Below are 21,140 nucleotides of genomic sequence, written 5' to 3'. Positions count from 1 at the left end.
TCATCTAGAGAAGCTAAGCACAGATGTTCACGTGTGTGACTGTATGCGTGTGTTTGGTGTGAGTGCGGATATGCACGAGTATCATGTGCACACGTGTTCCCCTTAGTGGTAGGAAAAAACAAAATTTGTCACCAATGAACAGAATCCTCATAAGATACTAATGATATAGTCAAGGCAAGTTTGCTGTGACTTCTCTTTGGCAACAACCAAGGAACAGTAAGCTCAAGATCTGAAGTTTAATGTATGGGAGGAAAACTGAGGATTGGGAGATGTAATTAACTGAGTTTTCTTTTCTGCAACTATCCTTATTGCTCAGTTTTTGTGAGGGAGGACCAGTGAGTGTACATTTTGAGAACCACTGATGTGATGGTTAACTATATGGGTCTATTTGCCCAGGCCACAGTATCCAGATGTGTGATCAAACATTCTAGATGTTTCCGTGAAGGTGTTTTTTAGATAAAGTTAACATTTAAATCAGTAGACTCTGAGTAAAGAAAATTATCTTCCATAGAGAAGGTGGGCCTCATGTAGTTAGTCACTTTATTAATAGAAAAAGACCAATCACCCTGAAAGAAGAGGGAATTCTGCCAGCAGACCACCTTAGGACTCAAATTGCAATTCTTTTCTGTGTCTCAAGCCTTCTGGCCTATCCTGAAGAGTTTGTACTTGCTAAACCTCCTCAATCACATGAGCCAATTCCTGAAAATATATTGATCAAGAGAGGGATTAGTAAATACACACTATTATATATAAAACAGATAATAAACAAGGGCCTACTCTATAGCACAGGAAACTCTATTCAGTATTCCATATAACCTAAATGGGAAAATAATCTGAAAAATAATGGATATATGTATAACTGAGTCGCTTTGCTGTACACCTGGAACTAACACAACTTTGTAAATCAACTATGCGTTGTGCCATGCCAAGTGGCTTCAGTCATGTCTCTTTGCGACCCTATGGGCTGTAGCCCGCCCCAGGCTCCTTTTGTCCATGGGATTGTCCAGGTAAGAATACTGGAGTGGGTTGCCATACCCTTCTTCAGGGGATCTTCCCAACCCAGGGATCAAACCTGAGTCTCTTATGTCCCTTGCATGGGCAGGAGGGTTCTTTACCATTAGCATCAATAAAAATTAAATTTTAAAAAGAGAGAGGAGACAGATATAGATATGTAGATAGACCCTATTTATTCTGTTGTTCTGGAGAACTCTGCCCAATGTAACTGGGTTTAAAGATTTATTCTGAGCTCTGGAAGAAGCTGAGGGCTTTACCAAGGTGTTATAAAAAGGAGCAAAGTGTGCGTTTCTACTGCACTGAATCCTCAAGGGTCTGTGTTGGGCAGAGGATGAAGTACAAGGATATATGCTCCCCAAACAGGTCATTTCCAAGAGTTCCCCTGGATTCTGTGTCTCCTCCTCAATTGATTACTTATACTTCTGTTTACTCAGGAACACTCACAGGAAGCAATCTGAAACATTTCTCAGCAGCCACCTTCAAGTAAAGAATCAAGGCTGGAGGCTGTGTGGCCTGCTCTCAAAGGGGATGATAAAACTGCCTTAATTGACGCAGAGAAAGAGTGGGATGCTCTAATGAACCAGCTTTTCCAGGAAGTTCAGGGTTCACAAGAAATAAGATCTTTTTGCCTCAACCTTTATTGTGGAGAATCTTTATCAAGTGTAATCACTTCATTTTTTCCATTAAAATCTGCTTATCAAAGATAAACACTGCAGTTAAATCATTCAAAATGGAATCTCTGGCAAGACTATTGGGTGATCAATCTCCACCTTCGTTCCCCTTAGCCAGCACTACTCAGATTGACCTGGGTTATAATGTAACCCGGGTCTGCTGCTGCCTATTTACCTTGAGGCACTGTGCCATTCCCAGAATTAATCACAGATTCAGTTACATACAGATCTTTGTTTATAAGGGAATCATGAGGGAATTAGACTGTTTTCTAGTCTTGCAGGTCTGTGAAGGCTACTGATGGGGAAAGGAGAGACCAAAAGGGCCTCCACAATGCAGGAGTCTGAGAGCATGCCTTCAGCCTTAGTTCCCACATCACAACACTAGGAGGGTTTCCCTCATGGTCCAGTGGCTAAGATTTTGCATTCCCAATGCAGGGGGCCCAGGTTCAATCCCTGGTCAAGGAGCTAGAGCCCACATACTGCAACTTAGAGTTCTCATGCTGCAACCAAGACCCAGTGCTGTCAAATAAATAAACAAATATTTACAACAACACTGAGAATCTCCTCATTTCCATATAACATGTTTCCTCTGCCTGGAAGAGACTTTACTGTTTTTTATTACCTTGGACATGAACTCATACCTCAGGAAACATAATTAATACAGTTATGGGGTGGCATGTTTTATATACAGGGTCTTTGTTCCCTGCTTTTTTCATTGTGGCTATGTTGCTTTTTTTTTTCCTAACACATAGCATGTTACACAACAATGACGCCCAAACATCAGAATTCAAACACCTAGTATACCATTTTTTGTCATAACTGTCTGCCATTTGTAACATAATTTACTTACTTTAAAAATATCTTTTCTTAAATTGATTTTTTAAGACTTAGAAACATATATTTTAAAACTAAGCTTCAAAATACCTACTTCAAAAACAGCATCACTAGTCCTAAATAGAAAACATTACTAAAAATGAATAACATAAAACAGTATTATTAAATTCTGGATAAAACCACTGCATGCAAAGACTTGTGACTTAAGATTCTTTTGTTTTGTTTTGTTTTTGTTTTGTCTGTTTGTTGTTGTTTTGTCAAAAAAAAAAGTGATCAGCAACTGTCAGGCACTGAAGACAGATATGTACCAAACTGAGACTTTTCCCTCAGTAAATTCAGGCTAGAAAGAGAATTAAAAATGGAACCACTTCCACTCTTACATGATTCTTCAATGCCGTGTCTTTGACCATCAGTGTTAAACCCACATTTTGAATACTGCTGTGGAACAAACAGTGGAGAACAGACTAAGGCGCTGGGTTTGAGCTCAGCATGCAATATAAATTTTTTGCATTAAAACAAGTCACTTTTCTATTCACCAGTCCCCCACCCTCATTTTTCTTATTTATAAAATAGAGAAATTGGTTATTTCGCTCTCAGAGAGTTTATTGTCTTTTTTTGTGAAACAGTTTACCTTCATTATCATTATTTTCCAGACTTGGATTCAACCAACAAATCTTATTTGGAGCCCAAGAGTAAGCACTGGGAGCAGAGTCAAGGAGATGGCATCCGTGCTCTCATCAAGTTTATCATCTTTTCTTCTCCTCTTAGTACCCTTATCTTTTAAAAAACTAGAGTGAATTAAATACTTAGCTTATTTGTTTCAAAAGATTAGTGCAATTTAAAGTATATTTGAACACAGAACTTTTCACAACGCCCCACGCCTACCAAACTCACGCATCAACGGTTAAGATTGCGGTGGCAGTTTCCCCACAGCCCACTAGAGGGCGCGCACATTTTTCGATTACAAAAGAAAGCGCTCTTGGGTACTTGCCCCAGAAATTTGGAACTGGTGTCTCCTTTCCTTACTTTCTTTTCAACTTGGGGCAGTTGTGGTGAGCCCTTGGTTCTCTCCCTCCACCAAGCCATCCTCGCCCCATGCAGTGACTCTTCGTCTGCCATTACGGAGAATTCTTTTGCTCCCCAAACCACAGAAGTTTTGCTTCTGACTGTTCTCAGCATTTGCCCTTTTGACATTTTAGAAGAAATAAGATCCAAGTTTGATGTTGAAAAGAAAGCATTGATTTCTCTAGTGGGAGGATTTCTTCTCCCTATTACTGTTTTCCCTAGCTGTGGGGAAAAAGCGCCTCTAAGGATTTAAAGCAGTTCCTTTGAGCTGAAGATCTTTCTGCGGGCTCACAGAGCTGCTTCTGAGCAGTTCTGGTGCTGACATTAGTCCCCTTGTTCGGCAGCATGTTGTATTTTTGAGGCCCAGCCTTTTCCTCGGAGTTTTACATTCTGAACTGACAAGATCTTGATCTCAGAAACTGGACCATACACTCCCAGACCAACCCACCACAAAAACCGTGAGCCAAGAGATAGGTCCAGTAGTTTATCCCAAGTTCTCTGCCTGCTGGATGGCCCCAGAACCTTACACCTCACCCTTTATTTGGTTCCAAAGTCTTCTTACCTCCAGATACCCATCCTGAGCTTTTCTCAGGAGTCAGCACAGACACTCATGAAATAAGCTGTAAGTCTTCCCCATCGTACATGGATAGATTACTTTTTGAATGGGCAGCTCTGCAGTTGACATGGGGAAGACTGGAAACGGGGCTCAAGCAAAAAGCATGGAGGGTCCGGCACCTCCCATTTCTGTGAATCTCAGTCAGTCTGTGCTTTCAGGAGATAAACCACTTTTTTTTTTTTTAAAGAAAGGTGTCAGAAGTCTTCTGAGATTGCAGCTTTATGCAAATACACTACTCAAGAAGAAGGCTTTAGGGGAGAGTTATTTATATCCCACAGGCATTACACATGCAAAAGGTGAAGCTGTGAATCTCCGCGTTTCCAGGAGTGGATGTTCTCATGATGAGCTATTTTGGTGGCACACCATTCCCATATCTAACTGTCAGGTTGTTGGAGGCAGGAGACGACATAATCATTCAGTAATTTTAGAACAACCCTGTATGTCTCTCTCCAGTAGGGTCTCTTGAACTGAACTCTTCCTGAGGATTAGATTTGCTACCACTTTGGACCCTCTGGTAATAGGTGCCTTCATCTCTTTTTCTCCTGAACAGGTGCAGGACTCAGTCGTTAAAGAGTCATCACATGGCACATTTATTGCCCTTTGGCTTTCAGGTTGACTCCTGGAATCAGCCAAGAAAATGGTCATTTCCTTAGGAATGATTGCTCTGTTGCTGGCTCACCCTACCCAGAAATCTAGACCATTCTTCGCACTGAAGTGTACAATAATCACTTCAGGAAATTGCTTTCCCTATTGGAAACTGAGAGCTCACATCGGAATGTTTCCACAGTACAGCTGATGATAATTACGACTCACTGAAATTTCAGTTTTCTTTTGATTGTGACATAAAAACTAGGACATAAATTAAAACCCAATTATCCTTTAAGGGTAATTGGGGTTATAAAACCAAGAGACTGTGAGTCAGTGTGTCGGTAGCGCAGGAGCCCTGTATCAGATGGAACGGCGTGCGTTCTGTCTCCCGAAGCAGCCTTTCCCACGAAATGGTTGGGGATAAGGTGATCTGTGCACACGGCGTTCCAGCATAGCACATCAGACCAGGGGGAAGCCTTGGAGAGGGCAGTGAGCTCCCAGGACACCTTGGAATGATTCAAACAAGTGGAAACTAAAATGGGAACGCCATGGCCTTCTACCGGTGAAGATGCCCAGTGGTGGAGTGAGGCACTCATCGCCAAGACTCTGCAGGCATGGAAATCGGAGATCTTTCAACCCGTGAGACAATCTGCATCTTCAAAGTCCATGAGAGGAGGCTGGGCTCTTTCCATGAAAGGTGTGATGTGCTGAAGCTGAAGGAAAAAAAAACAAACCCAAACCCCAGATTTTTAGTGAACAGTTCCTAAGTTAAATGTACGAAGCAGGGCTCATTAAAGGAGGTCTTGGATTCTTCTCAAAGTACAGGACTTGCCCCCACACCTGTAGATGCCACCCAGTCTACCTCTTGATGATGCATATCTCTAGACTCTTCAGGTCAGATCACATCCCATGAAACTTCCCAACTTTGCACTTCAAAGCCTCTCATGACACACCCCTCCTCCTCCACCCTGGATTCTCAATAGAGTTTCACTTCCCTGTCTTTCCAGAGAAAGTGTGCACTTTCCATATTTTTAAAAGCGCACATCCCACCACATGACAGTGCTGTTTTCCTCTCTGTCTCTGCCACTTAGTTGAAAGCCCCTGTGATGTGTGTAACTGGGCACACAGTAGGCACGCACTCACTGAATGCTGAATATAGTGCACTATTGAAACGGCATCACTCCTCATGTCCAACTTGTCTTTCTCGAAGGTAAACACTGCCCCAAGTTTAATCACAGAGAAGGCTTGAGCAAACTCAACTCCCTTTCAAAACCAATCAGGTTTTCCTTTGAGGGCACCCACCTCTGCAAACAACTTCCTGACCACGGCCATAAAGACCCAGACAAGAGTTTCAAGCAAACCTCTGTTTTTAGTTGAAGTGTCAGGATCACTGTGTCCCCTGAGAATCAAGAGGGAGAAATGCAAGGTCCAGGCTATTCCCACCATTCCCGGAAACCATGCCCCGATAGACTCCAGGGAAAGTGGAATGTCTAACCTGGGCTTTTGCAATCTTATTTCATAATCCACTTTCTTATCGCCTCCTTCACAAAACTGATGAGAAATTGGTACAAACTCTATCGACAAAAGATCACAACTTGATCCTCAATGGCAAAGGCAAGTATACATTATAAATAGCAAAACAGCTGGCTTGGACCATGTTGCTGGCCACTCATCCAGCTGAGAGATTTGAATGACATCATAACCCTTGAGAGGGTATTGCTAGCCAGCTGGTGTTATTTAGAATACACAAAAATGGGGGAAAGAAAATGCACTCATGTGCACATACACACAAATACACACACACACATACACACACACGTTCAAGTTATGCAGAAAAATATGAACAATGGGAAAATCATTTGCCCCTCAGATGCCCTTCCCCTGGGGTGGGGTGGGGGTCGGGGTGGGGGCCAAGCAGCAGAGTAGAGGAAGGAAAAAAAAGATTCGATTTTATTTTTTCAGTTGGCTTTACAGCTCAGCAAAATCTTTGCCCTGTCGTGGGCAAAAAGCATGAGACAGTGTCCTGAGGGGAGCCAATTACAAAGCTGCCTGCCCCTTTCCAGGTTCTAGGAAATGAGATCATTCCCCTCACTTGGCAACTAGGACGAGGGGTCATCCCAGCGCTGTCTTCCAGTCTACTTTACCCCAGTCGTTTGAGGGTTAAAATCGTAGAGTATGCTTGAGATGGTCTTTTTTTCATTTCTTGTTTTTTAAATTTTGTGTTGGCTCTGGAATATAAAATTGCTTGCCCATCCTCCACGAATATTCCTTTCATACTGGTAAGGTGTATTAGCAGATGTGTGTGTCTTCGTGCCCGGTAGAAAGTTAATCAGAGGACAGCATCAGTATTTTAATGTCTGCTCCTCTTGTCACTAACACACATTCTTTTAAGGGAAAAAAATGCTTCTGTGCTCTAGTTTTAAAATGCAAAGGTATGATGTTATTTGTCACCATGCCCAAAAAAGTCCTTACTCGATAACTTTGCCAGAAGAGGGAGAGAGAGAGAAGGCAAGCGTTCCCCCAGCTGTTTCCTGTCTACAGTGTCTGTGTTTTGTAGATAAATGTGAGGATTTTCTCTAAATCCCTCTTCTGTTTGCTAAATCTCACTGTCACTGCTAAATTCAGAGCAGATAGAGCCTGCGCAATGGAATAAAGTCCTCAAAATTGAAATGTGACATTGCTCTCAACATCTCCCATCTCCCTGGATTTCTTTTTGCCTCATTATTCCTGCTAACCAATTCATTTCCAGACTTTGCACTTCAGAAGCAATGGGAAAAATCAACAGTCTTCCAACCCAATTATTTAAGTGCTGCTTTTGTGATTTCTTGAAGGTAAATATTTCTTACTCTTTGAAGTCATTGGGGAATTTTCTTTAAATTGTGTACTGTTTGCTTCTGCTTAGAAATGTTCTTCACTTTAGAATTTTCATTGTTTCGGCACTGGGAGTTATTTATAAATTGCTGAATATGCAATTCTGTGGGATCTGAAAAAATAGCTCCGGGAGATAAATGCCTTTGCACAGATATCTGTATGAGTAAAAACTATTGCAAGGTACTTATGCTAAATCCTCCACTTCTTCAGGGCTTGAGTGGTGTCATTATAGAAGATTCCTTTAAATCCTGTCCATGGTTAAGGGCTATAGGGCATGGATATGAACTTTTGGATTTTTTTTGCAGGTGCAGATGTTTTATTTTTAAGACCATGTTCATGTGTATGTAGGACTGTGTGTGTGGTGTGTGTGTGTGTAACTTGCCAGGACTTTTGATTACAAAGCATGCCACCTACAAAGAGTTACATTTTAAATGATATTAAAGCTTTTAAATATGATCTTTGGAGCTAAGGTCCCGGAACTCTCTGCGCTTATGCCCAGAGAGTCAAAGTTAGAGTGAAGTTTCATTTGCTCTTCTGAAAAAGAACTCCTTAAGAACTCCTGCTGACCTTGCAGATTCGGATAATTTAAACAAATGCACACTGTATATGGAAAGCGGAAACTTTCTAGCAACTGCTATTCCAAGTTTTTTCTTTTGAAGAGGACTCTCAGGGGCGAAGTTTGGACTTGGGGTTTTGTATTGTAAAACTCGGATTTTGTGTTGGGATTGTAGTGTCTCTTTAGGTAAATTTGGCTAGCGCTGTCAATGCGCTGACTTCTCCTTTCCAATAACTGGCCTTAGTTCAAGTTTCCATTCTCAGCAAAATTATATCTTTCAAGACTTGTATTTTTCCAATTTGCAAGCACTTTTAAGCTGCTGTCACTGGCTCCCCGATGCAATTGCCTGTGGGCTCAATTCATGATACATCCCTACCGCCTAGTCCAGCACTCGTTTGCTGCTTTCAAGTACTCCACACTAGGACTTTTCTTAGTCAAGTCAGTGGCTTAAGAGTTAAGAATACATCCTTGCTGGGCACCTGATCCTGCCGCCCTTGCGATGCCAAGATGCACACTGGCTACCTTGCTTTTAAAAAAACTGAAATCAGTATAGATATATGATATGCTATGTGGTCTGACATCTGGGGATTTTGTCTCCCTGCTTAGACTATCCTAAAAGGGGCTGTGTAGTGTTATCTCTGCATTAATTACAAGTTTGGAAAACTCCAAATGAACTTTCCATGCTGTGTATGCTGAAGTTTTCAGAAGTAGAGCTAGCTAGCCATAAGTTGTTGCTTTTTCCTGTACTTGGAGCAGGAAGTGGTTTCAGGGAGCTACGTGGTTCTTTCAAACGTAATTCAATGAGTAAAGGTGTCTGCCAGGCAGAGCTCACAAGCTGATTGTACTGTGAGTCTCAAGATATTTCCAAGTGTTTGAGTCAGAAGGAAGAGGACATAGGGAAGGACTGGAGCTTGGGTCCCTGTCCAGGACGGCTACAATAGGCACATGATGGAAATCGGTGGCTTGATTGGGAGGAAAAGATTGACTCAAATCCCAGCCGTGCAATTTGTTTATTGTCTGAATGGACAAAAGGCGGTTTACCCAGGCTCATAGCATACCTGCCTGGGTGTCCAAATGTAACTAGATGCTTTCACAAACCCCACCCACAAAGTAGCACATGTTTTTAAGTCCACAGTTTTCTATTCACATCAGTCTCATAATACCCACCCTGACCTGCTGTAAAAGATCTGGAACAAACAAAAATGGTTACACCTACAGTGAGTATTTTCTTATGACTATTGCCCTCAAATTTTGCTGGGCATTTTTATTATAACCCAGACATCTGGAACCAATTGATATTCCATTTATTTAAGATAAAAAGAAAGGTCTTTAAAATTTTGGATTTGTGAATGATTTTTGAGAAAGAGTGCTCTGGAATTTTTTTTCTCTTCTCTTTCTAGTTCTTCTTTCATTTCTTGCTTTCAGATCTCTCCTTTCTCTCTCTTCATTTCTTTTGTGTTTGGAAAAATAAAAGGCCAAGGAAATGATGAACATATGGGGCCACTCATTTCAAACTTTTAACTCCTAAGCAAGTTCTTTATTGTTTTCTTTTGGGGGAACATAATGTGATAAATTCTCTGGTTCTCTGTGGGTGTGATGGACTGTTTCCCGAACTAAAAGAAATTGCTCTAGAGGTTCTATCTTGTCCTAGAACTATAAGTGCTGATATTTATCTGAGAACATAACTCAGCAAAAAGGGAAAAAAAGGAAGAAAGAAAAGGGGGAAATCTGTAAACAATAAATCTTAAATTCTTAAATGCTAGAGACTGATAGGTATTGCTGAGTTTAAATGTGTTATACAAAAGAAATAGCTATTAAAAGTATAATGTTGACATCTAATGACATTCTCAATTCCCTAAGGCTTAAAGTTGAGTTCCTTTTTCCCTGGATTTCACAACAACTGAAGAACCTGAAGGCATCTACAGTTGCAGGTGCTTTGCCTTAAGCTTCACCATTAACTCAACAGAGAAGGGAGCAATGGAGAAATAGGACTGGCAAAATAACATACGTTCTAGAACTGGCTGGTTGCCAGAGTGTGGGGTATGTTCTGTAAGATCAATTATGAGTGTTCTCTTTTGAAAAGGGCAAGGAAGTCCAGTTGGCTTGGACTTGTTGAGATTTCCACTGGAAATACTGAAAGGGAAAACTCCCACCAATTATTTTATAACTAAGAAAGATGAGGATTGGATGACATCTTGTTTCTAGCAGTCCCTGTGGCTTTGGCTATGTGGGGGTGGAGGGTTTCCATGAACAGGTCCTATGGAGAAAATGGAAGAAATTCTCCATCAAGCTTTCACCTCCTCTTCTATTTTATGTCTATTATTTATGATGATTTGCAAATAGAGGACGCTTTTCACCTTCAACTGTTTTACAAGCATTAACTAAATATTTACGTTGTGTTAATGAGAATCAGGGGTTTAGGGTTTTTTTTCCCGATCGCTGAACTGAAAGTCTGGCCACAAAAATGGAAATCTTAATTACAGTGATGGAGCAAACTTTGCCACTGATGTAGAGAGCCATTAAGAGTCCAGGGAGGGCAAGGAAGGTGGTCGGAAAATAAATGACTGAGCCTGTTTCTTTGAAAGTGATGGAGTTGAATGGACCTGCCACCACTGGGAGGTTCAGAAAAGCCTTTTTTCATAATGATAGTTTCCAGCTTAACTCTATGACCTTTTGATAGGGTCCCTGGTTTAACATCCTGTCACTGACTCTGTTGATGCTGCTGAAAGTAAATGCATCTGAGAGGGATAAAGCTGCTCACCTTGGGAGGCTTCCTAGAAGAAACCACATCTTTGTGCCACAAGTAGCAATGTGGAAAAACTTAATGATCACCTTTGCATTGTTTCACTGCTGAGAGCAAGGATGGAGACTTGAGCCACAAGAATCCTGCCTCTGGCAGAGCTGACAGTTGGCTGTCTGTCACTGGCTAAGTCAAGCCAACCAGGGGTCTCTGCTATAAAAAGGATACAGTGACACTTAAGTCCCTCCAACAGAAGAAGTCAGAATTCCAGAGACTTAAAAAAAAAAAAAAAAAAGGCTCTTGCAGGTTTTGAGCCCAGTTCCCTGTTGGTGGAAGGCGCTGTCTACACATGTATTGAGCTTGACACAAGGGGCTTTAGAATGCAAAAGGAGTCGAGTTTACTTACCATAAACCAGTTTCATTCGGAAATTCTCAGATGTTTCCTGTTCCTGGTTTTTAACTTTTACTTGTAGTTGTTAACTGCTGACATTCTGCAGGTAAGAAATCTCTCAGTCTCTCCCTCTGTTTTTCTCTGTCTCTGCCTCTCTTAAGTGGAAAAAAAAAAGCTATAATGATATATAGTATTTTCACAAGTTCTTTTTCAGCTGCAGTAAATTTTCTTTAATCAGTAGCTGGGGAATGATGTTCTGGTTAATTTAATATTCTGGTCCGTAATGAATGCACATGCCATCTGTGGATGGCCAATTTGAGAGAATTTAAATTAATAAAACATATCTGGTCCCAAGTCTGGACTGAGCACAAATTAACCTTTGATGATTCCAAAGGCTTACCAGGATCTCTGAGTGATGTGCAGTAAGAGCATCTTTCACCTTCACACATTAAATGTTTCAGGACATTTATCTCATTGAATTGTAATAAGAACCCATAAAGAAAGGGTTCAAGAAGGACTTCCCCAAGGTTTCACAGTAGCAAGAGGATTAAACTCAGATAGCATGATGCCAAGACCTGCTCAGAGGTCACTCATGCACCTTGTTGCACCCCTGAGGGGATAGTTTTGATTAATAACAGGAATACAGAGCTGGGGTAAAGGCACCCTTGCCTTGCCCCCACTCCCCTGGCGAGGACCCAGGAGGAAGATGACCCTCCTTCTGCTTTTTCAGCAGGTGAAGATGCCCGTCACGTCCTCCTCGCCTCTCTTCTATCTGGCCCTGTGCTTGCTCGCCTTCACCAGCTCTGCCACGGCGGGACCCGAGACCCTCTGCGGGGCTGAGTTGGTGGACGCTCTCCAGTTCGTGTGTGGAGACAGGGGCTTTTATTTCAGTAAGTAGCCTCCCTCTTGCTGCTCTATGGATTTACAACCGCGGGGAGTGTGCGAAGAACTGAATGACTGCCTGTGGCTGGCAGCCGTCCTTGGCCTCTGAGATTCCTCACCTTAACGCAAGCCTAGTGTTTCAGCGGGGCCGTGGCACGTTTTCCAGATTTTGGATGGAATTTTCCTCCTTAGCAGTTTGTCTTTTAACTACTTCCTGCTAGGCTTTCCCGCAGCTATTCTGCTCTGCCCTCACTATTCCATTCCTTCCGGGGGAACGACAGGACAAAATGGCCCTGGAGGATGGAGGGTTTGGTTTTCCAGACCTGTGGGAGCACATAGTGACAAATGCGAACAGGTAGGGATGTTTTAAGTGCTAGGTCACTTGGAGGAAACTAGGAAGGTGGACTTGGCAAAGGGGCACGTCCCAGATATCTCCATGTGATATGAAATCACCCCTAACAGACAGAAGGTGAACGTCACTGAAAGGCATATTTGCAAAGACCCAGGCTCTCACTCAATGCAAACTGAAATGCTGAGTTCATTTGCCCTCGGTTAACACTGACCTTGAGTCTTTGTTGTTGCCTTCCTTTGATGTCACCCTTCTCTGGGGCTCTCCAGTGATGTCTCCATCTGGAAAAGGGTTTCTGACAAGTGCAAGGTCACTTATCCCGTAAGTAGGTCTCAGGTGATTAAAAAGTCAACAGTCAGTAAAAAGTAGACAGCCAAGTCCACGCTTGCAGGTAAATAATAAACACAAACAGGAGTCCCTGCTGCCTGAGGGAATGGATCACTTAGAGAACACACCTCAGAGGCATCTGGCTCATGTATGTTACAGGACACTGAGTGATGGAAAGCCAGATGCTCATTCTGTTTAATTCTTTGCAAGTTTAGAGAGTTTCAGGAAACTGACACTCAGGTCTTCAGGACCATAAATCATTCTTAGAAGTTCATGTGGCTTAAGTGTAGACAGCTTATCTCAGTTACCCACTAGGCTTTGAATAGCTCCTGTGGTGACTCACACACTTCCAATCTCTCTCTTCTTCCCAGGAAGGTGTGTGTGTGAAAGAGAGAGACTGGAAGGAGGCGTCTGTGAGTGTAGCAGCCTGGGATGGGTAGGGAGAATGGGAAGGAAGAGGTTGATAGGCATGTTGATGGTCTGTACTCATTGTAGATTTGGTGACAGACAGCTTTTCAACAACTACTGACAGAGAGTGAGAGGTGCTTTCTACTCTTTGAATGGGCAAATTCCCACTGTGTTTCCAGCCAACGCTTTGAGTGAGTTCATTTATTTTTCTGGCAATAAAGCAATTCTATCCCATTCTCTGTTTCTGTGCAGACGAATGAGTTCATTTGGTGAGTGCTTTTCGAATAGCAGACCCGTTTTACCTTCAGAATATCTGGCAGAAGGCAAATGTGTCACATCGACATCACCCAGCGATGCCTTGTCACTACTCTTTACTTTGCTACTACTGATCCACATTTTAAAAAATGGATAAGTGGGTCTCAGTTATTATGCCCAAGAGGATTTTTGTTTTGGCTTTGATAATCCATTTGTGCCATTTCCTTTTATCCAGTTCACTAGGTGATGGCCGAGCCCCCAAGTATCTTGGGTTATGTGCCAGGTTGAATTGCCACGTTTGATGTGACATGCAGAGTGCATGGAAACTGGATCTTTCTATGACCGTGATGCTTACAATTAAATGACAAAAAATGAGAAAGAAAAAAAATAATTTGATCCCAAGTTACCCTTTGATACTTATATATGTTCACACAAAGAATTAAGGGTATTGGGCAACTATGATGGAAACTTATTTCAACTCAATGGAAGGCATGCTATTACTAAAACGATCAAATTTTACAAGTGTGTTTTAATTCTATCTTAATAATTTGAAAGGGGGAGGTTCTACATGGCAACTCTTAATGTATAGAATATAACTTTGGATAGAAAGTGGTTTTATAAATTGTGTTTTATTATTGAGAGTCTAGGTTTCATAAGTTCTGGTTTATAGAACTCTGTGACAATGTAAATTATTTGTCTGACATAAACTTTCATGCACAAAAGTGTTCTTGTTAATTTTCTAGTCAACTGGACTAGCCTTTTTGCCCAAGAGAAGTTAACCCCTTTAAATTGTTTAATTCAGCACATTGATGAAACCTCTGCTATGTGTAAGACACTGTACAAGGCATGAGTAAGATACCTAGAAATGAATGAGAGATTAACTTTGCCTTCAAGGAATTCACAGTCTAGTTAGGAGGTTTAAAAAAAAAATTATTATCAAGTATCATAGAGGAAAATAATCATGGAAGAAAAATGCAATCCTTTATGCTTTTTCTAAATACTTTTCCCATTTTTAAAATCAGCTGATCAAGATCTACCCTCTCAATGGGCTCCTTGATACCAAAGGCCAGATTGTTTACCATTGAATCCCAGTATCTAGCTCAATGCCTGGCTGATATAGCTGCGGCTCAAGTTTGATCGTTGAACTGGCAGGACTGAAATGAATTGAATCCTACTGAATGTAATGGCATGACTTCTTTGGGATCTTAGTCTTTAGAATCATCAAGAATTAGGTTTGTCAGGTACTTTGGACAATTCTTCTTGCCTCATATTTACCCAGCTATTCGATAAAAGTTTATCTTTTTTCAACTGAATACAATGTATACCAACAATGACTTAGAGGCGGCATTAGATCCTCCCTAAGCTACATTGATGGTCTGTTTCATGTCTGAGCCAATTATTCTTAAAGGCATTAACTGTTGTCAACAAATTTTATTGAGTTTCCTTTTTGTCCCTTGAGATTTACTGTGTGTGAAGAAGTCAGCTCTAAGCATTTACAGCCTTTGAAATACTTTTTAGAGGAAAGCAGTCTTCCCTACCTCTATCCCCTGTCAATTGACTCTTATTGTTTTTACTCTTTTCAAAGTTTTATTGTGGCTGCATGCTTTATTTTAAGCTGCTTCAAATCCATTTTGAATGTATGGATTTTTTCTAACTGTGGAAGGGGGCTTCTGATCTTAGTTTGAAATGCAAACATCTAAAAAAATGTTACCTCCATATCTATCTTTTTTACTGGGCCAGAATATTTAAAAGGGGAATTTTTAACCCTATTAAGAGACAGAACTGTCCTGAATAACTTTTTTTTTTTTTGGTAACACTCATTTTGTATCGAGCAACCCAATGTTCTAAACGAGCTTCTATTTCTCTACAAGCCTAAGTTCCAGTAGAGCACAGAGTATGCCACCTTCTCGATTATCTTCTTTGTGAACATCTCCCAGCATAAGTGCAAAAGTTCCTCTGTAATTAATACAGCTTCACCAGACAGTACATGCAATGAAAGTTGCAAAGAAGAGCTAAGTACTGATTCTCCCCTATGTATCATAGTAAAAGAGCATGTCAACCAGTCTTGTACTTTCACAGTCTTGGGAGAAAAATGGTGGCCTAATGGAGTTGGCACATTGGGAAAGAGCTAGCTATTATCTTTCCAGATTGATGGAGGAGCCTCATAGAGAGCAATTTGTCACAACCTTGCTGTGCATGGAACAGAGCAAGAGGAAAAGAGCTCCAAGTGAAATAGGAGAAGTTCAGCTTGACATAGATACTATTTTTGACAGTCATGGTGATTAACCATTTTAACATGTGCTTTAAAGGCTTGTGGAATTTCTCTCCTTGAAGATACTTTAAAAATTGACAGACAACCAACCACCTTGAATGGTTTCAATTAAGAGCAGCCAAAAGAAAGCAAGTTTCTGGGGTCCTTTTTAGTTTTAAGAGTCTATAAACAGTCCCTTAAATAAACTGTATATGCTTTATCTCCGTGGTCTGGGAAAAACGAGAAGTAAATCAATTAGAAAGGAAAGTTGGATACCCTTTTGGTTAGTCCAGATTTATAGCTTTTGTAAAATATACTTCCAATGCATACTTATTAAGAACAGGTCTGAATAAATGAATGGCATTCTTCATGTGTTAAAACATACTGTTTTATAAAGAGTTTAAGTAAAACTTTGCAGTGAATTTCATTGTTATTGATTGCAACAACCTTCCTAGATTGAGGTTATAATTATTAACTCAAGCTTCTTTCATTTGAAATATAGTGCTCAGAAAACTGCTCCCAGACCTGTCATTCATTAGCTGTATGACTTTGGCAGGCATTTAAACTTCCTGGGCCAAAATGTCCTTGTCTATAAAACAAGGGGATTTTGTTCAAGTAAATGACCTCTTCTAACTTTTAACAGACTCGTAGTCTAGGTTGTAATTAACAAGGATTTGGTACTATTCAAGAAAGGAGAATCTTGGATTTAAATAGTGACCAAAGAACATTTTAGACTCCTTTATCTTCTTCACATAGTTTCTGTTCATCCCCAGATAGGAGACCCCACCTACTTAAAGCAAGAGAAGCCAGTGCCTTTGTTTTATTTTGTTTTAAGCTGAGTTCCAACCCCTCAGGGATGGAATAGAAGCTCAGACATGACCAAATACATGCAAGTCGTCTGGCCAAAGGAGCACACACCTCATGAAAACAGATTGCCATTTTGCTTTGCTAGGAAGGACTAACTGACAGTTCTCATCTTTACATTTTTTCAGTCTCCTGAAAGTGAGGACAGTTAAGTAGGTCAGTTTTTAGCTGCTCTTTATAAATTAGAGGGGCAGATTGAATCTATAGTCTTCTAAACCTTGACTAAAGGCCTTTTCCCAGGCTATTGAGACTGCCTATCCAATTAAAGAAGAGAGTACAGCACTGGGAACATCCAAAGACATACTCAGCCACCATTAGCATTGCTTTGAGTGGGGCTGGATTTGAGCTACACCATTTGCATTCCTTGGCTTGGCACCCCTTAGACCTCCAGCTATGCATTTGTGTGACAGCTGGTCAAAGTTAGAGGTACAGTCACTGGCTGTGACTTTGTCTTTGAAGCTAATTGGAACATGTGGGATTTGACCTTGGCCTTGGCCTCATTAGCACCACTCAGCTAACAGGCCACAAATATTCTTAAAGAGAAACAGTGAGTTTTTATATTGACCTTCACTAGTGGCTACTATTCTTTAAATATGCCCAAGAGAACTAGTCTGGGCAACCAAGGGACTTCTAAGAAAGCAGTGATTTCTGTGCAAATTTAGAAAATATTGCAATATTGCAAATGCAATAATTTGCATTTTTCTGATATGGTCAAGTGCCTCAAGACCATCTTCTCCCTGATGAACAGTTACAAGAAGCAAGAGAGGGAAGGAGTCAAGGCCAAGTGTGGTCTCTACCGCCAAGAATCCAGGATGTGAATTCTAGCTCTGTAACTTACTTGGTGGGTGGCATGGAACAAGTCACTTAACCTCTTTGTTCTTCAATTTCCTCATCTCCAAAAAAGGACTACCTCACAGAACTGGTTAATCTATTAGAACATATTAAATTAGAATATTGCCTGGCACATGGTAAGCATCATAAACACATTAGCAATTATACTTATTTATTCTCTTCTGGAATCAGTCACAGAGTCTACTGCAAAGGTCTGCACAGCCCATTTCATTATACACTCATTTCCCATGATGTGTGCTAAGTTGCTTCAGTCATGTCCAACTCTGTGCAGTCCTATAGACTGTAGCCTGCTAGACTCCTCTGTCCATGGGATTCTCCAGACAAGAATACTGGAGTGCATTTCCATTTCCTCCTCGAGGGGATCTTCCCAACCCAGGGATCAAAACCGAGTCTCCTGCATTGCAGGCAGATTCTTTACCATCTGAGCCACCAAGGAAACCTATTTCTTTCTATAGGGGCAGCTGATAAAACCTATTGCTAATAGTAACACTTACAGTAGTATCAGTAGCACAAAGGATGTCTTATGCTTGACGAGCATTTTCATTTTTTCAAAATCCAATTGTAGCAGCTCTCTCACTTTGTCTTTACCCCAGTCTTAGAAAGTAAAAATCATTGCTTCACTGGACAAGTGAGAAATGTAAGACACAGAGAGTTTGTGATTTACCTTACTGGATGGATCTAGAACCAAAGTCAAGGTCTCTTGTGTCCAAGAAGCATGTCCATTTGCCCATTCACATCGTTTAAAAGTCCAAAGTGTTGCAGCGTAGAGATTTGCTTCCAAAAAGCCTTGGCATCTTCTGGGAGAGCAGAAACAGAAACACCTGGGGGTGCAGTTGATTCTGAACTTCTTTGAAAGGAGACTCAAGGGAGACATCCATGGAATGACCCTACAGTTTACCTTCTAGAAAAACTTAGGAAATACTTATAGAATTTCTTCAGGCTGCAAAGAAAAGCTTCTTTGATTAGAGGCTGCTGCCATTTGAGTACCTTGCCTTCACAGACTGGACTCCACTCAGACAGCACACCACATCTCCCCATTGAGCACAAGGCTATGTATGCCTTATGATCCGGGGGACTCCTTCCTCTGGCCAACTTCAACTTCTCTTCTTTCTTGGCCACCAAACCTCCAGTGCTTGTTTCCTAGTGGCTATGAGTTCTGTTGTTTTTTCTCAAAGACCTACTGTTGGACCAGGCATCTCTCTCTCTGGGTTTTATAAGAGAGGTGGTAACGGAGAAGTGGTCATAAGGCAACATAAGCCTGAAAGTGAGCCAGGCAGGAAGTGTCTTCCCCAACTTGATCATGAAAGGAACTGCAGAGGGTTTGGATGGAAGGCTCCCACCAGTACAGATGCCTCTCAACCAGTTGCTTGAAGACCATCAGTATTGGAAGGCCTCACATGTTCATGGCTGGTAGGCTCATAGCTCCATTTTGGATCCAGAAGAGTGCTGGTGTTTTCCAAACCTCTGGGTCTCTGTATACTTAGTCCAGACATCAAGATCCATGGCAGTATTTCTCAAGGCCTCTGTAAAGAGCCAACCTCAAGCCTCTAGCTGACTTTCTTCTGATTTCAGAGCCTACACCAAAGAAATCAGACACTCTGCAAACAGGCAGGCAATTTCTCCCAAGGAGATTGCTCATTGTTCTTCATAATGGGCTACGAAGCCTTTGCCCTTTTATGCAGCCAGAGTCTTTGACAACCATGGTGGCAAAAAATCGTTCCTGTACCGAGCTGCTGCCCTGGCAGAGCTCCATCCTACACCTCTCCATGGAACATCAGCAAGCTCTTACATCACAAAGAATTACTTTTGGTTGCCTGGAAAGTTCAAGTCCCCAGGCCTTATTAGCTGTTAGACTAAGGAGATGACAACAGAACATTTCACTTGTCTTTATCTATATGTGAGATCATGTTTAAAACATAGCAAAGAGCTGTTATTTGACGTGTGATTCTTTAAGTGCAGTAAGTTGTATGCCTATTTAATGCATTGTTTAGTCTCACATTGGCTAAAGCCCCCTTAAAGAAGCACTTGGCAAGCTCTGGCTTTTCATTCTTGGCATAGCTGCCCCTCTTACTTTTTCACTGAACCTTAAATACCAAGAAAAACCCTTCACTTACTTTACATCTGGCATATTACTTTATGCAATTGGCCAGAACTTTTGCACATGGCCCTCTGCATTTGTCTGAAGGTAATTAATGGCTTTGCAATATTTGATCAGCAGCAGCGTGGACACAAAGAGAAGTTGTGCAATCAGCAGAGACCACACAGTCTTTTAAATGAAAACCTTTTTTGCATTAAATGCTCAGGCATTGTGCAGGGATAAGGGTTTCCATGCCAAAAAAAAAAAAAAAGAGTGAGAGAGCGAGAGAGAATGGGCATGCTAAAGTCCCTGGGAAGATACCCAAGAACCTGATTCTTGATTAAGTATATACCTCTGTAATAAAACTACCTAAGTGTTCACAGGAAGTAAAATTGAAGATTGCTGTCAGCTTGGAAGCCCTTGAAAAATAATCTAGTTAAACATGAGAAGTTAAACTCAGGGAGAAAGGACATGTCCAAGGTCATGCCCCTGCTAATTAGTGCAGAAGTAAGAAGGAGGAGGTACTCTTGATTCTGTTTCCTGATTTCATGCTGTATTCCACCTTTATCTGTGATGGACCATGCTTATGTCTAAGTTACCTGGTAAATTTCAATGACCACGAGATGCCTTCAATCAGTCTCACCCAAATGAACATAGATATTAGTGATGCTCTCATTCCAATAAATTTCCTGAGACTGAAGTTAGAGAGTTCAGCGAGTGAGAGACTGTTACTCCCCTGCTGTAGAAATTTGTACAAACCAAAGGTATTCCCTGCCTTTTTCCTATACCATGCACTCGGCCTTTCAATGTGCCTGGGGAATTCTAAATCCACTTCAGGTAATGATTTAGAGTATTATTATATATTATATTATTCTGACGCTTTGGTCACTCTCTCCAATGTCAACTTGGGTAGAACTGCTTTGGAATGACTTAGCAAAGCTGTGCTCCTGGAAAATCTGAAACAGCCTGACAAGTCATTGGATCAGCTTCTTTTCTGGAGATTTCTCTGACGGCCCTAAGCCAAAAGAAATTTACACCTGATTTTTTTGCACATTTCCAAGCAAATACTCTATGAATCTCTTCAGGTTTTTCTTCTTTCACCTGTGGTCTTTCTGAGGTACTAGAAAGGCTTTTGGAAGAGTCTTTTAAGCTTTCAGAATGGGTTAGTCAGAGTCAATTCTGTGAGGGTTTCTGAGAAGATGGTCCTACCTCTGTGCCATTTACCCTGATGAACTGGGTCTTTCATCAGAGGCAAGTGATGAAGAAAGTCTGTGCTGAGCCAACCTAAATGCAACCAACTCCTGATAATCTATGAAACTGGGGAAAGGAGCACCAAGGGTGGGAATTCTGGATTCAGCTGACTTGGGGACACTATATATATTTCAGCCTCCTCCCTCCTCCTTCCTTCCTGCCCCCAGCCCCAGCCCTTTTGTCAGACCAAGTGGCATGTCTTAAAATTCTACTTTATTCTCCCGCTCCCTACTCACCTCCCTCAGCAGTGCCATCAGTAACAGGATTTCTCAACCTCA

The 21,140-nt window shown here is 41.4% G+C and overlaps 1 protein-coding gene and 1 long non-coding RNA gene across 8 annotated transcripts in view; one reads left to right on the top strand and one right to left on the bottom strand.

Annotated features, from left to right (window-relative positions):
- Positions 1 to 3,104: 3,104 nt before the first annotated feature.
- Positions 3,105 to 19,329, bottom strand: LOC145547022 (uncharacterized). The gene is made up of 3 exons (XR_014083468.1): positions 18,029 to 19,329; positions 11,362 to 11,501; positions 3,105 to 5,501 (listed from the first exon to the last, which is right to left on the bottom strand). It is a non-coding gene; the product is annotated as an uncharacterized LOC145547022 (long non-coding RNA).
- Positions 7,374 to 21,140, top strand: part of IGF1 (insulin like growth factor 1) — a 79,213-nt gene continuing 65,446 nt past the window's right edge. For 2 of the 7 annotated variants that reach the window (XM_081595571.1, XM_081595568.1), the window contains exons 1-2: positions 7,374 to 7,619; positions 12,077 to 12,236. In XM_081595571.1, coding sequence (XP_081451697.1) covers positions 7,557 to 7,619; positions 12,077 to 12,236 — 223 coding nt within the window. In that variant the 5' untranslated portion in view covers positions 7,374 to 7,556. Of the gene's footprint in view, positions 7,620 to 9,365; positions 9,433 to 12,076; positions 12,237 to 21,140 lie in introns of those variants that run through there. The other 5 variants (XM_081595574.1, XM_081595570.1, XM_081595573.1 and 2 more) reach the window with 3 other exon arrangements.

This window comes from Giraffa tippelskirchi, chromosome 4 (genome assembly GCF_054371585.1).
Source record: "Giraffa tippelskirchi isolate mGirTip1 chromosome 4, T2T-mGirTip1v1.2.pri, whole genome shotgun sequence".
In the NCBI taxonomy this organism is placed as follows: domain Eukaryota; kingdom Metazoa; phylum Chordata; class Mammalia; order Artiodactyla; family Giraffidae; genus Giraffa; species Giraffa tippelskirchi.
Note: the sequence above shows the minus strand (reverse complement) of the source record. Positions and strands in the feature narration are given on the sequence as shown.